We start from the raw sequence: 18,001 nt of genomic DNA, 5'->3' as shown, positions 1-18,001 counted from the left end.
AATTTTACAAAGAAATTAAACATTGAATTTTCAGTTTCTAATGTTTTTTATTATAGTGTGCTAAATAAAAATTAGTTTTACTGTTTTTTCATTTTCTTATTGATCTATAACCAACAGTAAGCAAGTTTTTAATGTTTCAGCAAAAATTTTCTAAGTCACAGAACAAGCGTCGTTTTCGCATTGATTATTAGGATTGCTTGCTCTGCTCGGTTCAGCTGCCCGATCACTGACGTGGTCCTGCACATGGGCCCTGTGCTGTCCCTCCCTCAGGGGACAGAGTCCTGGGCACTGGTTCTGAGGCTGGTTTCTGGCACTTGCCCTGTAAGCATTTATTGAGCGCTCTTATTCCTCTTCAGGGACAGGAGGATGAAACTTTGTGCTTTGCTTCCGAGAGTTTATAATCCAGTGAAAAAGTAGGACCAGATAGGTAGGGGGTTAAATTGTGGTGTGACAGTGCTCTGCTGGTAGGGGTCCCGGAGCCCCGATGGAGGGAGGACGGGGGAGGACTGCGAGCCTCAGGAGAGGAGGGGGACAGGCCAGGCAGGCTGACATTGGCCGGTGGGCACTAAGTGGGCCCAGGTGCATCCCGGGCGGGGCAGGCCGCGCGAGGAGGAAGGCGCTGACCTCAGGGGAGATGGCTGTGGGCCATGAAGCAGGACCGAGTACCCTGGGGTGCAGACGTGAGGGCTGAGGCTGCCGGGTAGAGGGGTCTGCTCATGACAAGCTCTCTGTGCGGCGTTGTGGAGTTTGTCTTTATCTTGAGAATACTGGTGAGCCGTGGGAGGATTTTACATAAGGAATTCACATGGTGAACTTTTAAAAAAACATTCTGTCATCTGTCCAGAGAATGCACTGGAGGGAGCTGGATAGAGACCAGAAGAGAAACCAGTAGAAGTGTGCACTGGTGACGTGACAGCGGTTTGTAGGACCCCAGCGTCAGGCCTGGCTGGGAACAAGCACTAGGTGACTCAGGTAGTGACCTTGTTCATGTAATGTCGCCCTGTAATGTCAGATAGCTGCCTGTCTGGCCGTTTTCTGGAGTCTGTTAAGAGAAACGAGACATACAGTAGGTTGTTCAGTCTCTTTGTGTCCTGGTTTTGCTATGAATTTAAGTATACGTTGAAAAGTTACCTTAAATTTCATTCAGCTTCATTGTTCCTGGGGTAAATTGTGTCGTGAGTGTGTAGGGGGAAGCCTCCTCCCATCCCCCCCCTCCCCCCAGCTCCCATCAAGCAGAGACGCAGGTTATACATCACCCGTACTGTCCTCTGTGCTGGGTGCCAGTGCCATGAAAAGGGGCCAGAGAGAGCTTCGTGTTTACTTTAATAAACATGCTTGAAATGACCAGGCGCCATCAGAAGTACATGACTAGCTTTTGTGGATGACGGGTTCCTGGCACAGTTACAGTGTTTTTCCATCTTTGAGGGCAGGTATGAGTTTGATTGGTCAGTGGGCAGTACTGCAGTGACTTGTCTTCCCATCTTATTCTCCAGCTCTGCTGAGATATAGTTGACACAGGACATTGTGCAAGTTTAAGGTGCGGAGTGTGATGGTTAGATACCTGTCTGTGATGCCGCGTGTTCACCCCACCCCCACCCCCGCCAGCGCTGTCACCACACGTAATTCCATTTGTTTGTGATGAGAATGTTTGAGATTTCCTCTTGAAGCCACTTTCAGGCTACAGTACAGCATTGTTAGCTCTGTTTCCGATGCTGTGCATCACATCCTCAGAGCGCATCCATCTCCCCGAGGCCCCAGCCCGGCCTGCTTACAAGAGCTCGGCTTTTCAGGCTCCACGTGTAAGTGGAGCCACTCAGGGTCTGTCTTCCTGTGACTGCACGTGGCGTGGAGCCCTCCGGGTCCATCCGCATCTCCCTGTCTCATGCTGAGGAAAATATCACTGCCCTGCCAGCCCAGCTGAGGCCAGTGTCATTGCTGTCAGTGCAGGGGGGGCATCCATCCCCCAGACCATGATGCAGTGTCCCTGCGGGGGGAAGGGGAGAGCCTTCAGCCTGCACGTGCCCAGGGCTGCTCGTGGGCTGGCACAGGTGGCCTTCAGGGCGGCTCTGCCTCCGCTCGTGGGGCCAGCGCGCCCTTCTCCTCTCAGCTGCCCTCAGGTGTGGCTGGTGAGCTGCTGCTGCTTTTTTATCCGCTTGCACAAATCTCGGTTTCCCTGCTTTCGTTTCGTTTCTTACTGTCTATAATCATCCAGTTATCAGAGCTATGAACTCCCAGAATTTTATTGTGAATGCAGTAAAGTTTGCAACAGAATAATTTATGGACAGAAATTATCTATAAATTAAAATCATAATTTCATGACTTAAAATTTGTACGTAAATTAGAATTCTCTATATGTATACATTTTTGTGTAACTAAATTAAATTTTAATTTTATAGTTTATAATTTCTGCCTATAAGTTTTTCTGTATTAAATATTTATATTTTATTTAATTTTAAGCAAATTTTCTACCTGTGCTTGTTATAACTTTTAGGGGAGTTTGAAATTATTAGTTTGTATTTTTTTATTGTCTTTAAAATAAGATGAAAAAAAATCTAGTTTTGATATCTCGTACTCCTTCATTGTAGAGAAAGTGCTTGGGGATTTAACATCCGCAGCGCACACATAAGTAATCAACCTTTAAAAATATTCAGTCCCCATTCACGTATCTAATTCATTCATGAAGCCTCAATTCGTGAAGTTTATTTCTAAATGATAAACAAATGCTTAATATTAATTTTCTTCCAAGAAAAATACTTTTAACCTTAATCACATTTCCAGTATTCATTTAGTCATCATTATATGGTTTGGTGGCAAGAAAGGAATATATTTTTTTTCTCAGAGTAGAAATTTAGTATTCTACATTAAATAGCAGGTGGTGAAAATAGCTGTCCTGACAAAACAAAGTTTTTATACCAGGCCTTTAAAATTTCAACAGAATTTAAACATTATTTAGATAAAACAATTATGTTACAAAGATGACTTTTAACACACTCAGGCCACCCACAGTGTGGACCAGAGAATGCGGCATGCCAGCCACCCAGCGAGACTGAGGTCGTTTTTTTTCATCTTTGCTTAAAGTATAGTCACTAGACCAGATAATGTAGAAACTTTTTATGAGCAGTGGTCAAACAGCCAAAAAAAGTTTATCCTTTTTCTTCCCTTTCCTTGTGACTAATTAAAAATAACTCACAAGTTGAAAAAGCTTAACTATTTTTGTACACGGTAAATTTTGTTTTAGATAAAGAAACTCTTTCATACAGTGATTCATAGAGTTTGAGGTCTTTAAGGTAAAAAAATACATATATATAGAATGTCCAGTCTGCGTATCATTTTAAGAAATATTAAGCTGATTTAAGAAATAGTCATTAATAGTGGTGTGTTAAAGTTCGACACTTTAAATTGCTTGTATCATTTTTTGTGCCTGCTACCTAATTAGATACTTTTATGTAGAAGTAGGATTAGGTCTAAAATATCTCTTTTGAACAACTTTTCTGAAAAATTTTTTCCGTTTTTTTTTATTACTATGGATCTGTAAATATTGAATCCAGAGAATTTAACTAGTGTACTTGTGTGTGCACGCGTGTATGTGTGTGGGTTTTAACCTGTTGTCTGAATTAATGAAATAACCTAAGGTTCCATAGTGCTGTAAAACTTAAAAGAAGCTAAAATAAACGTACATTGACATTAGACAATTTATTTGGGCCCGGTAAGTGTGGTTATTCTTAATTGGATACCATTAACTGGTATGCACATATGAAAAGACTTCAGAGGCAAAAAGGAAATTGTATTTTAGCAAATCGTAAAAAAAAACTCCAATATAGCTGACTTTTAGAAAAGTTTACTGAGTTTTAATATTAAGTGCAATAGCAGTCTTAACATTTTATTTCTTTTGTCCAGTGACACATTTTCTGATTAAAATTAGTTTTTATCTAAGTTTCTTTTTGTCCTTTTAAAATAGGAGCAAGTAACACTGCAGACACACTATTTCAAGAAGTCTTGGGTCGTAAGGACAAGGCGGATTCCACTAGAAATGCGCTCAATGTGCTGCAGCGATTTAAGTTTCTCTTCAACCTTCCTCTAAGTATTGAAAGGAATATCCAGAAGGTAGAGTGCATGTTTGTGTACCTATGGTCGTAGATGTCATAAATTTTAAAGAGTTGTTAAGATGTTTTTTATCTTAACCAAATGTCTTCATTAAACTTTACTGACAGTCTCCAAAATGTTTCTTTATTTTAAAGGGTGATTATGATGTGGTTATTAATGATTATGAAAAGGCCAAGTCACTTTTTGGGAAAACGGAGGTGCAAGTTTTCAAGAAATGTAAGATTTGTTTATTACTTTTAGATTTTCTACTTTGCTTTTACAGGAAGAATGTGGAATGTAGTCTGCAAAGAATGTTACATTCGTTTTGGTTTTTGTTTATATGGTGCCCTTTCTCAGGTGTAAGACAGTTACTTCAGAAGTAACAGGATGGCTTTTCTTACTAAGATGGAGTGAAAACTGTAGGATAGGTTAGTCTTGGACATTCTTTGCTGCTTGTTAATCATGTTGCTATTTAAAGTCTTTTCTACTGGAAAGAATCAATTATAGATATTTTACAGAAACATAAATCTACATTTTAATCTTCCCTCTTCAGAAAGACCAATATATTTATGAATTCTAACCCTACTTTAAAGTAAACTAAACAACTTTTGAAATTATCTCTAAGGCTAGAGTTACAGAAAATAAGAAAAGCCTAAAATGCCTTATGGTCATGCCTTATTAACTAGGAGAAATATCACAGGGCTTGATTAAATTTGTAAATAATTTTATTTTTATTGTGATAAATTTACATGCAGTGATATGCACAGGCTTACATGTTGCAGCTCAGTGAGTTTGACAAATACCCACGCCCATGGAACCCACACCCTGGAGAGAGCGTTTTCATCACTCCGGAAATTTCCCTCTTGCCTCTTCTCAGTCGCCCCTCTACCCCAAGGCAGCCACTGTTCTGCTTTCCGTAATTGGATTTTAAATTTTCATTCTGTAAGTCGTGTAATTCTTTCCTTTTTAAACAGATTATGCTGAAGTAGAAACACGGATTGAAGCTTTGAGAGAATTACTTCTGGATAAGTTGCTTGAGACACCATCGACCTTACATGACCAAAAACGTTATATAAGGTAAACCTTCTGCAAGAATTTTGACAAATCACATGTGTCTGGATAGTGCTGCATACATCATGTAACTCTTAAAGCTGGTTTGGGGGAAATTGGGAGACTGATGAAACGATAAAAGGGAAGACAAGTAGCAGAAGTTTAGGGATACCTAGTGTAGGACCCAAAATTCTTCTGTGTACTCAAAAATTTGGGAGCACTCATTCTTTAAAGGCAAGGAAATCCTGCCGGTTTGGAGAAAGGAAAAGTAGCCTCACTGCACCTCTCCTCCCGTCCACAGCACCTTCCCCAGCCTGGGGTTGCGGGGCCCTCCCCGTGGGCCCCCGCAGGTGGGGACTCCCTGACTGGCTTCGAGGGTGGCACTGTCCCACAGGCGGGAGGGTGTCTGGTGCCCCGAGAGTGGCCAGGGCTCAGCAGCAGAGAAAATTCTGAAAGCTTTCAGTCTTGAAAAGGAAGTGGGAGGGCTTACGTGAAAAAGACAGCAGTAACAGCAAAAGCCATGGACACCACAGCATAGAGGGAACCATGTTGCCCGAGAGGGAGGGGCTTCAGCAGGCGCAGGGGCGCTGGAACTGCTGACTGCCCCCCCTCAAACAAGCCTGCGCAGCTGTGTCTGAGCCTCACAGCCGCCATGCGGTGTCTGCATCACACCTGGCGCGCAGGTGAGGACCTGGGACTCAGAGCGGTCGCTGCTCAGCATGCACCGCCACAGGCCTCCCTGTCTGTCTGGCTTCACAGCCTGTCTTTGCTTTTCTCTAAGTGCCCCCAGAGGAAAGAATGCATTTGGGAGATTTTTCTGGCCTGTAGAATCATAGAACTCTAATGCTGCGAATAAACTGCACGTTAGTTATCCAACCGCCTTTTTTTTTTTTTTTTTTTTTAACATGTAAAGTAACAGAGTTCCAGGAAGGTTAATCTCTCATGTAGGAAACATAGCTGGTTAGCATCTTGTCTGTGTTCTGCTGTGTTGCTTCACTAATCGGGCTTTGTGTCTATTTACCTGTTTACACTTACTCTTTTTCATTTGCTGATAGTCATACGTTAAGCCTTATTGAGCGCAGGATTTCTTTGTGTAGCGAGTTACCGTTTATGTAGATTACTCATGTACAGTTCCTGTGACTGGTTAACCTACTGGATACCGTTTAAAAGATGGTGGGTGTTAAAAAAGATTCTTTAAAATGGCCTATTTAATGTTTTATTCCCTGTCATTTTAAAGGGAAAAGAACAAGAATGTCACTGAGAATGTCAAGTCATTTACTTATTTTTTAATCATTATTTTATTTTTGATACTTTGAGAAGATACTGAGCAATTTTATCATCCTTCTTAAATTACGGGTTTCATTATTAATGAATAGGAAAAACAACATCACAACCAGGCCAAATATCTGTTGGACTTTGGAATCTATGGTGCGCAGTCCTTTGAGCACCAAGTGGGGGTGAGACTCTCAACTTTATCATCAGCAAAACTCCATCTCTTAGCTCTCACGTAACCAGGTTGCGCAGGGAATGAGCGAGTCAGATTACCCCTGTGTTGTTGTGCTGTTGTTCACTGCTGTATCTACCTAAAGACATCCTGATTCTTTTCACTCTCCTTACTCTGGTGAGGCTAGTAGCTCAAGTAAGAAGCAAAGTACCACATACTTCTTCCATGCCAGTGTGATTCTGTCCTTGGTAATTGTTAAAAATCATGTTCGAGTATGGCTAACTACTTTAATTCTTAAATTTAAAAATTTTGAGCCTATGCTCATCATAATTAACATTCCTTACCTTCTGCCCTTTAAAAATGTTTTTTAAAAAGTGTTCTCGGATAACACGTATTTAAAAGAAATAGCAATAACCTGTATCATATGCTAAGCCAAGATCTTTGAAATGAAACTACAAACTAAAAGAAAAGAAGACGCTCATTGCATTAAGTCATTTAACCAAGGAAGAGCCTAGCACAAGTTGTGCTTTTGAACTGAGACACTGCAGAGTTTCTGAGACAAGAAATTTATCTTTCTTTATAAAACTCTTTTATGTAATACCCATTAGCAAGATGATAGAAAGAGGATTATTATTAAATTTTGGGAGGACCTAGTCAGCATACTAAAAAGACATAATCTGAGAAGATGCTGAGCAGAAAGTCATGTTGATCTTGCTGTACTGCTCGAGAGCGAGCCCTGTGACGGCCCCTCTGTGTGCTGCTGGTGGTGTGTGCACACAGAGGGAGGGAAGCCGCCCTCCGACAGGGACGGTGCCATATTTACTGCTGCTGCCGATCTGAGGTTGCTGTTGAGCGCCAGCGTCAGGAGGTGCAGCAGGACCTGTCTGAGGGCACCTCCGGCAGACAGTCCCGCCCTGGCAGGAAGGGTGGAAGCTCACGTTTTGGGGAAAGAAATGACACAATGTACTATTTGTCATATTTACATTCCAGAGGATAGAAGAGGAAAGCCTGTGTGAGGGGAAGACTCAGATTAGGTTTTGAAGGCTTTGCTGAACGTCACCTGTTAGATCCTCCTGGGGATGCTGGTAATTGATTTGCCAGACTCTCAGCACAGCCAGCCTCCTGGCCCCTATAAATAAAGGGTCATGGCTCGGGTAGGAGAGGAGCCCGCACGGGACACCCCGCTGTCCTCGGAAACCATTCTTCCCCGTTAGCCCGTGGAGGTCAGGGGAGGTGGGTCGTTCCCGAATGTGATGTCAGGTTTCTTCTCAGTGTTTTATTTGCCACTAACTTGTTTCTCCTCTAATTAGCTGCTAAGTAAGGAAATACTCAGTATTGCAGAAGCTGGGGAGAGAAGCCCAGGTTGTGTCCCTGCGTGTTTAGAGGTCACAGCTTGTCACCATTAATTAAAATTTATTCTTGAACAAAACTTTTAACCCCAAGACAACAGACAGCTTAGGGTTTAAGAGTTATTTTAAGACAATAAGTCCAGCTTTTGAGGTTGATTTAATTGGATTTAACTTGTTACATTTATATATTTCATGAGGGCCAAGTTTTTAATGGTATTTGGCAGAAATTTTTCAAGTTGTCTATCTGGGTTTGGAATTTTTACAGAGAAAGAAGACTTTAAATATTTTAAGAACTATTTAAAAACTAAGAAAAATGCCCATCTATACTGTATTTTCTAGAGAAATATCTTCTCATGAATTAGAGTTTAGACTTAGAAGTCAGTGCTTGCTGTCACCAAATCTCTTTGTGTAATAAAGTGTTGCCCTGTTTGGCTCCTGCAGAAAAAAGGGTCACACTGCCACCTCGTGGCCGTATTTCAGACCAGAAAGGAATGAAGAAATATTCACGCTGAGGCCTCTGCTGGCTCTCACCTGTTTTCTGTGTGACTGAGAACTAATTAGAAACAGTCTGTGAACAAAATGTAACCATAAAGATACGCTCTCACTGGGCGTTATAGGGGCATTGCAAGTTGTCTTTGTCTCCTTGGTTGTATTTTTATAAAGTCCTAACTTCTTAAAGGGTAGGTTTATTGTTTGTTAATTGCCTGAAAAGAAATCTGAATATATTTCATTTAGAACTGAATATTAAAGACTAGTATTGACGAATGCTTTACTAATTGACAAAGTTTTAGGTTTTCTTAAAAGTGATGACTTTAAGATATGCTAGCTTTCCTCTTGTCCTCATTATGGCTGTGCAGCAGAAGCTGACTGGGTCAGCCTTGGCCTTGCTGTTTCAGGTACCTGTCTGACCTCCACGCGCCAGGCGACCCTGCGTGGCAGTGCATCGGAGCCCAGCACCGATGGATCCTCCAGCTCATGCACAGCTGCCAGGAGGGCTGCGTGCGGGACCTCAAAGGCAAGACCCTTTCTCCCTGCCTGAGTCCTCCCCCTCGTCACTCGACACACTCTGGGGACGCTCTAGATTGAGGGATGAGTCGTTCCCTTTGTAACTATACCTGCCCCCCACCCCGGTTAGCGTCCTCCCTGGGCGAGTAAGAGAGCAGGGGAGGGAGAAAGCCCTCTCAGCATGCCTGTCTCATGGCTGACTGGCAGTGTTGACAGAGGTTCGGCTTACAGAACAGTTACCTCTTGTGGAAGTGACATGATGTTGTAGAAATGATACTAGTCTTGATCAACAGGAACAGTACACTCACTATTCCATCAAGTGCATGTTGAGCCCTGCTGCGCACCAGGCACCATGCCAAGTCCAGGTGCACGGACGCAGTCCCAGCCCTCATGGAGCTCCACTAACCAAGTACCAGGTTGTGACTGGTAGATGGCAGGTTTGGGGACGTGTCTTAGACAGGACTCTGTGTTAGCAGAGAACCTAGAGGATGAGGAACGCCTGCTGGGCCGCCTCCAGCACAGGCCCTGAGGAGAGTGGAGGAAGAGTCACAGCTGGCTCACAGCCAGCACAGTGGCAGGACTTGAGGCCGGGTGAGGAGGCCCCTGGCCTCCTTCGTCCAGGGGTTTGAAGCCTGGGAAAGACCCGATGAGACGGGGACAGTGGAGCCGGTTAGGAGGCTGCTGTGGTGATTCAGGCATCTCGCCGGCACGGGGGCCGTGGGTGTGGAGGAGGAGGGGATTCAAGAGCTGTGCGGAACCTGCGATCGCCAGGACCTGGTGAGGGAAGGAGGGGTAGGAGGGGTTCGGTGATGCCCAGAGGTCTGGCCTTGGCAGCTGGTTGGGATGGGGCGCCGTGGGGCTGGGGCGAGGAGGAGAAGATGGTCTTCCCTTCTCTTTGGACCGGTTGGTGTGCGGCTGTCTGACGAACAAGTGGACGCGTCCAATAGGTAACTGAATTTAAAGAGCAAGAGGTTTGGGTGTGGTCTGCACGTAGATGGTCCCTGGGAGTTGACATATTCACCCAAGAAGGAGAAAAAGGAAGAAAATGTAGGAATGTAGGACAGAGTCCTAGGGAGTGCTCTTTACAGCACTGGTGGAGGAGAAACCTGCAGGTGGCCAGGGAGCCGGGAGGGAAAGGAGGGTCAGCAAGGGTTTTAAGGTGAAGAGTCCGATAAAGGGGTGTCCTTTAGATTTTGTGCTGAGGCTGTTGATGACCTTGGCAAATGCAGTTTCAGTGGCCTGAGACACCAAATAGATTGTATAAATAAGGCGCAGCGATTCTTACAAGGTTTCTGGACGAGAAAGTGAAGTAACATGAGAGCAGTCCTGGCACAGAAGGAGGTGCCACAGAGAGGCCATGATTATTTATTTATAGTTTAGTTTTGTCGTGAATTAGGTGGCTTGGAGTTGAGTATTTTCCAGCTATGAGTCTGTTCTTTTCTATTGTTGATGTTTAGGAAAACCCAAATATCTCTTCACTGATGCCATATCTAAATTTCTAGTATGTCATTAATTATTTTATAGTTTTAGCAAGTGAAAATGACATCAAACAACATATGCACAGTCTGAGGTCATTGGGGGATATTTAGAGGCCCTCAGGTTCTTGTGTACTGAGTCTGCTCTGTTGGGCAGGACTCTCAACGTGGCTGCCCGTCACAACCCCCTGGGTTTTTTTTAAAGATTGTCACTTCCCAGCGTCCTCCCCATTCCTGACCTGATTAGACTCTCTAGCAGTGGAGTCCACGCAGCAGTATTTTTTAAAGCTCCCAGGAGACTGTGGTGCAGCCGGGGCTGGTAATCAGTGTGGTGGATGTGCTCTCGGGACTAAAGAGCCGTGATGAGCAAGACCCAGAGGTCTCTGGCCTCTTGGAGCTTGTAGTCTAGTGAGAGAGACCTATGTCTTTAAACAATTCACATGTTGTTTATTACATAAGTGTACTTGTGAAAGGTATTGCAAAGTGGGGAGTGCAGAACTCTGCCTCAGTCTCGTTAGCGGGAGGCCCAAGGAAGTTTCCTAGAGGAGGTGTTGTTGCCACTGAACCTAAATGAGGGATGTGAGTTTTCCAGGGAAGGAGCCACGGGGAAGTAGTCCAGAGACCCAGTAGGTGCTCAGTAAGTACCACCCTTCCCCTCTCCGGTGAAGAGGCTGTAAATACAGTGATACAAACAGGATCACGGTCTGACAAACGTTTTCCCTACTCAGGCTTATAAGAAACAATCCAACTGTATGATTTAGTTCTGAAAATACTTGAATTTCTGGAAAGCATGTGTCATTTATGAAGACAGCATATAGACCATTTGAAATTGGAGAATTGCCAGGAAAATTCACATGCCTTATTGTCGCACCCATACCTGAAGGATCTGATAACCGATATTCCATCACTAAAGGTCTGAATCTTTCTTGAAGATCAATAGAGACACACCCTTACCTAATGGATTCCTGCCCTGCCATCTTGGTGTTATGTATTGCTATATGTATTTATCCAAAACTGCTGAAAATCAGCATTTCTGGGAGAAAAAAAAAAGACACGAGCTTCCGTGTAACTGGAGACCTGCCTTTTTATTCACTCTGACCAAGCCTGTTGTAGACGTTGCCGCTCGCATATGAAGTGCTTGGAGGAACGTGCATTACGTGGATCCTTTTGTTAGTGATGAGGTTTACCTAAAGTTATTTTCATAAGTTGGTCTTTAAAATTAGGAAGGGAAACATAACAGTTTACGACTCTTTGAACTTACTCCACAGATTTCGTGACAATACAATGTAAATTTCCTAAATTCATTAGCCAGATGTTTATAGGTTAGGATTTAATCGTCCTTGACATTCAGAGGAACATCCTGAGCCGTGCCCACCTGTTGTCAGCAAACACGACTAATATGAACAGTATAGACAGTCCCAACAGATAACTGTCTTTCAGTTGGAAAGTTGGTGTGTTCTTTTGAGCTCACCATCAGGAGTTCTTATTATTTTATTTTGGAGAATTCCAAACATACTTAAGAGCACCAAAGGTGATACCACAACCTCCCGTGTACCTGCCCAGTTTCGACAGTTATCCCCTCACAGCCAGTCTCGTTTTATCTACACCGCCTCCCTCACCCTGAATTATTTTGGAAGCAGGTCACATCATTTCATCCATAATTATTTCAGTATGTAATTTTCAAAGGTAAAGATGCTTTGTGAAAACTGTAACTAAAATACTATTATCATTACCTGAAATGTGGTTTCTTAATATCAAGTATTCAGTTAATTGTCAAATTCAAAAGCAGTTTAATACCTCCAGTATCTTTTTAAGTACACGGATACTATGTACTTAATGTGGCTTTTTAATCAATAGCCAGTGCAAAGGCAGATGATACGAGAAGTGACACAGATGGAGACAGAACTTGTGTTTCCTAGAAGAATTAGCCGTGGTGACATAGTGTCCACTTTGGCCACTTGGCACCTAGATGCCTTCCTGGTTGTTGTCATCAGAGTGTGCATATGTCACTGGACACGTCAGCTCTTTACTGTGCACCTGCCTACCCGTGTACAGGTAATGTCATTATATAGCATAGGCATGTGCATGTGTGGGTGTGTTTATGTAAGATATTGGCCTTAATTATACGTTTGCTGGGAATAAGTACAATTTTTCGTTCATGTAATCTACACCGGATTGTTCCCGATAGACTCCTAATTGATATTTATGAGCGTCCTAGTTAGGTGTAATAGAAGTGCAGTCAGTATGAGGGCAAGTCTCCTAAATATCATTTGGACTTTCTGTTGGCCATCCTCTCGTAATCACAACATTTGGGGTCTGGAAGAAACCTGGGAAGTTGTCTGGTTTGGTACATGACTTGGATCTGTTTTGCACGTGAGGAAGCTGCCTCAGAGAAGCCAGGTGACAGACAGCCCAGCTTCTCCGTGTCCTGCACGGTGGTTCCACAGACCTCTCTGTGTTCTGTGGTTGAAGATAGTATTTCATCAAGTGTGTTTCTGAACATGGTGAACGGATGGCACGATGGCAGTGCCTTTTTGTGAAGCTGCATTGCTTTCATTCAGGTCTTCTCCAGAACCTGTTTTCAGAATGAAAGCTTGTTGCATTCTAAACCTAAGGAATGCATTGTACGTTCTTCTATTTGTAACACCTGTACTCGGACTTCTACCACCAGAGAAATGCTTGTAACTGATGGATAACCCAGTCTTGTGAGGTGAGATACAATTTTAAAAAGACAGACTGTAAATATTTTAGACAGGAAAAGACTTCTTTGTGTCTTTGTAAGTAAAGCTGGTTTTTATGCATGAATTTAAGAAACCTAATTAACATACAAGTTTTTTTTTTTTTTTAAATCTTTACATGATGCTTTGGGTTAAAATGTTAATTGTATTTAGTCTTGTGGTCTTCAAGAAAAGTTCATGAGCCAAGATGGTGATAGATTTTCAGAGACAGCAGTCCTACATAAAAAAGCCACATTTGTCCAGGTTACATTCTTCTGTATGTGAAGCATTCATTGCTCAGCAGAGGTAGGTCGTAGGGTTGATATTTTTATAAACACTGCATTAGAGCCTTCTCTGGATTCCAATTTTTATAATAATAACGCATACGAACCTGGTAGATGGTGCCCCTAGATGTCGCACACCAGGACACAGACAGGAGATGAGCATTACGCCTCAACACACCCTGCCAGGTATCCAGGAATTCCTCACTCCGCTTCTGCGGCCGCCTCTGTAGCCCAAATGTGATCTTTCCGTTTTTCTAAGGGGAGACAAATAGGAGGAAAAAAACAAGAATAAAGATCAACATTAAAAAAAAAATTCATCTTGAAAGCATAAACACCTATGGAAGGGCCTGTTTTCTTCCAGCTTGAGCTAGTCAACTCTACAGCTTCTCTTCCAAAACTTTTACTGCCTTATAAGAAGTGTCATTTGTCTCTTAAAATTTCTGTGAAATAGGGCCAAAATTAGACTAAATCTTCAGGTTTCCTGTCAGGAAAAGCCTTTGGTTTAACCCCCTACGGACATTCTCAAACAGGATTTTGAAAGGTAGCCTTCAAAGGTGTGTTTTTTCCTTTGTTCTGAAAATGAGTTTAACTCTAAACTCATTTAAAATACGTGCTGACTACTTGTGGTGACTCCAGGGAGAAGCATCTAGAGCAGTTATCTCTGCTTTCTGCTGTCTGCACCGCTAGGGCTTCCCAGAGGACATATTAGAGCAGAGGCAAGTGACGCGTTTAGAATGGAAGCCATAGATTCTTTCAGACAGTCACACAGCAGATGGGAACACATTTCCATGTGGCTCAGGTTCTCTTTGAAAACTTAGAGATACGTCACACCTGAAAGGTTTATTCGGAACCATCACAGTACGGGTCTATTATAGAGGAAAAATGTTAAGAATAGAGGCTAATGATCTACTCTTTTAATTATTTCAAACAGAGCAGATTATTAATGACTTGCTGAAATAAAAAGACTATATTTTCAATTCAAGCTCATCAAATACATGCATAAAGTACATTTTAAATTTTTGTACAGTTTCATGAATTTAGTATAACTAAACTATATTTTTTCTTGATATTTAAAAAATAAAGATGTGACCTTTATGTAGATAATCACTGGGGTTAAAAAAATATAATTCTAGTATTTCCACAATTTGGCATCAGGTAGCTCCTGGGCACCAGATTAGGTTGCAAGCCTCCATTAAGAAATTGGCAGCAGATTTGTCAGATCTTCTACGTAACTACAAAAATGTTTCTATGTTTAAAAAGACAGTAAACGTTTATACATAGATTTCTAACAAAATTTCTAATTTTTTATTTTAAAGTTGTTATCATGAGGTTGTACATTAGGAAGTTTCTTTTATGAAGTTTCATTTTTGGAGATTTAAAAAGTAGTTTCTCTCCTGAATGTTTATTATACCAACGTGAACCCAGAATGATAGACGTTGATTTAAAAAGAAGAAAAGGCACAGCTCCTGCAAGTACAGGTAGGCGACACTGGTTTGGTCTCCACCTTCCCGTCCCTGTGACTGAGTCCTCCCGATGTGAATTGTGCTTTACCTGCTCACTGTTGCTTCAGTTGGCTTTAGAAGAGGCAGTGCTTCTAAATACTTGTAGTGGGATTTTATTCACTTACTTTGAGATTCGTAAGCCATAAAGGATTACAGAAGAAGGTAGATTCAGGAGAGAGGACTAGAAGAAAAGTACCAGTTTATGACTGTAATAGCAAAGATCTTCTCTCCAGCAAAGTGGTGGTCTGGTTTTCCTTTCCCTTTTGTCCTTTTTCTCAGAAAGAGAAGAAACCTAGGTGATACTCAGTGTGCCATGAATTAGATTCACAGTGCATCCTGTTAGAAATTGTCGCTGTTGTTTGTAAACAGTATAAGTTTACATAAGCAGTTTTAATTACCTGACAGCTTAGCAGGATTTTACGTGATTGTAAATTTGTTTTTTAATCTAATTTGAAAAGACAAATTTAGCTTCCAAATTAAAATGAGGACTAGCAATTAATACTAGTAACTTAAACAGTTTTTTAGAAGTCAGTAAACTAGCACTTGAGCATTTGATTTACTGTTCAAATAGTACAGCGTTCATTCGCAGGTCCTGTCAGTGCTTCCCCAGCTGTTGGGTAGGGTCGGAGGAGTGAGACTTGCCTCGTTTTGTGCTTGGTTCTGGTCACCTGGTGGCAGCGTCTGTCTGTGTCAGGTCAGACAGGGCAGCAGGGCTTCCGTCAGGAGGACCTCTCCGCGTGACGTCCCAGCGCTGGGTCTTTTCTGCTTGGCTCACTGTCTGTCTGGGGGGAGACACACCTCCAGCCTTCAGAGAAAACGGTTTTGACAGTAAATGCCCCGCACACCTTGAATTGCTAGCATTGCCTGGTAATTTTAGAATATTCAGGGGTACAGATATTTTATGTCTCCTGTTGTCATTTTTGTAATAATTCTATTGCTTATACAGTCTAAGTAGGTGCTCTCTACTTAAATCTGTATATAACTGCAGAAAAGGGTCGTACTTAAATAAAATCATAAATAATTTGGTTTTGGTTATTCACCTAACCAGCTTGTTACAATGTATGGTTCTTGCTTATATAGCCAATGTTAGCTGAGAAGTGCTTCTTCAAGGTTCACACCTGTAGTCTTGCTTTTAAAATACGTCTCTTCCTTTCAGCTGTTTTCCGAATGATGTTGGAATACAGTTCAGAATTTGGCCCGCAGCCCTAAGAAGTGGAGTGAGGTTATGCGGCCTGTTAAATACGCCTTCCTTGGTTTAATTTGGATTAAACGATCCCCTTTAAATTGAAGAAGTACCCCGTAGGAACTTCAAATGTATGTATAGAAGCATCAGATCAAAAAGAACATTCTTATCTGTGGACACAGTCTCGTTCCTGGAGGTTGGTAGCTGCCTTGCTGCACCCACCCCATCCCAGTCACCGACCTTTGTGTGTGCTGTGCTTGACAGGAGTCCAGCAGGCCTGGGTCTGCAGAGGCTCCTGGCCCCGAGCACGGTCAACAAGCGGCAGGGGGTGGTCCGGCTGCTGCTCAGGACAGGGGCCTGCTGTGCGCAGGAAAGTGTGTTTGGAGGTGTTTCGGGCTGAGGAAGTGGGCCACCTGGAGAGTTGGCTATAGACCAGGGCTCCCCGTACCACGTGGGCTGGGAGCAAGCTGGGCGGGAGGCCGGGGGCCGAGTACACGTGGCTGATGTATCACCTGGCCCACGTCTGCAGGCCCCCCCCTCCACAGAAGAGCCTCTCCTGCCCTTTGTGTCTCAGGGAGTCTGGTAAACACATACTGACCACTGCATTTAAAGAAGGGAGAGCGCACCCAGATAGCTGGAGTTGAGAGGATTTGGCTGATGTGTGATGTGGAATCCTTGGTATAACAAGCATTTCTTACAAATCTTCCTAAAGCCATTATCAGTTTTTTGTCGTACTCAGAGTTTTAAGGTAAACTCTTAAGTTTTTGAGCTTTGCAGAAAATCTCGCCATATCTCTGAAGTTCGCATAAAGCTGAAGACTTTTTATCTGGTAAAAATCTCATGGTTCAACTCGTTCATAGCAAATTGTGAAAGATAAATAGTTTTTCTTTTAGAAAAGTAATACACTTTAAACTTGATTTCTGTACTGCCACTTTTACTCTTGGTGAAGCAGCTAGGATTGTTAGTGTTCTGAAGAAAGTTACTTCTGCAACTTCTGAAGACAGATTTTCTGTTTTTCTCTTATTAAAAGTAAATTTCTGTTTTGTTTATATAGTATTCCAAAGGTGATTTTTCTAATTTTATATTTATTTGCAATCTGTTAAATTTCTCCTGCATACTCACAATTAGAAAAATAGTTCCCTTTGAGAATGCTGGTAGCATGTTTTAGAAGCTTTATTTAAACCGGAGAAACAGAATGTTGACTCAAGTGTGTCAACGAAAATAAATGATCTGTAATGGGAAAAGAATTTTATTTGATAGAAAAGAGTTTTATTTGAGCCAAACTGAGGACTGTAGCCCAGAAGACAGCCTCTCAGATAACTCTGAGGAACTGTTCCAGAGAAGCATGGTTTTCAGCACAGTTTTATATCTTGTCAGAACAAAGAACATCAAACATGTCAGGGATACAGACCAGCATGTACACAGCGAGTCAGTGTGGCCTTGGCACCTGGGAAGGGAATCTCACCATTCAAGAAGGACCAGCATTGGTGGCCCAGGGAGACAGGCATTTCATCTTTACTTTCAGCGTGGACATTCTTTACTTCTGGCCACTGTGCCCTCTTCTGTAATAATTAAAGCAGACGTACAATGTGTGTTTGATTGAACAGCCACAAACAGGCTGTTCCAGTTAGTATAAAATTCAAGTTGACGCGTGTATAAGCCAGAATGTCTTCCCCAGACCGCAACACGTGAACGTTTCTTCTATCAAGGGTCAGTAATTAAGAAGCTTAGTCATTTTTTTTTAATTTTAAGTGTTTAAAAGAGTTTTTCTTCCAAGATGCTTCTTCCAAGCATATGTAGATAAGATATATATGTTTTCTTTGATGTATTGGTAAAAACCCAAATATTAGTTCATGGAATTTAGAAGATACAGCTATACCCTAGGATTATTTAGTTCTAGAATTTTTTT

At 42.3% G+C, this 18,001-nt stretch overlaps 1 protein-coding gene across 6 annotated transcripts in view; it reads left to right on the top strand.

The window, feature by feature from the left end:
- The window catches only part of EXOC2 (exocyst complex component 2), a 157,393-nt gene that overhangs the window by 64,251 nt on the left and 75,141 nt on the right, over positions 1 to 18,001 (top strand). For all 6 annotated transcript variants that reach the window (XM_079932892.1, XM_079932891.1, XM_079932890.1 and 3 more), the window contains 4 exons: positions 3,959 to 4,104; positions 4,239 to 4,320; positions 5,058 to 5,160; positions 8,823 to 8,941. In XM_079932892.1, the coding sequence (XP_079789018.1) occupies positions 3,959 to 4,104; positions 4,239 to 4,320; positions 5,058 to 5,160; positions 8,823 to 8,941 (450 nt within the window). The remainder of the gene's footprint in view (positions 1 to 3,958; positions 4,105 to 4,238; positions 4,321 to 5,057; positions 5,161 to 8,822; positions 8,942 to 18,001) is intronic.

This window comes from Stenella coeruleoalba (genome assembly GCF_951394435.1).
Source record: "Stenella coeruleoalba genome assembly, chromosome: 10".
NCBI lineage: Eukaryota > Metazoa > Chordata > Mammalia > Artiodactyla > Delphinidae > Stenella > Stenella coeruleoalba.
This window is presented reverse-complemented; position numbering and strand designations above follow the sequence as displayed.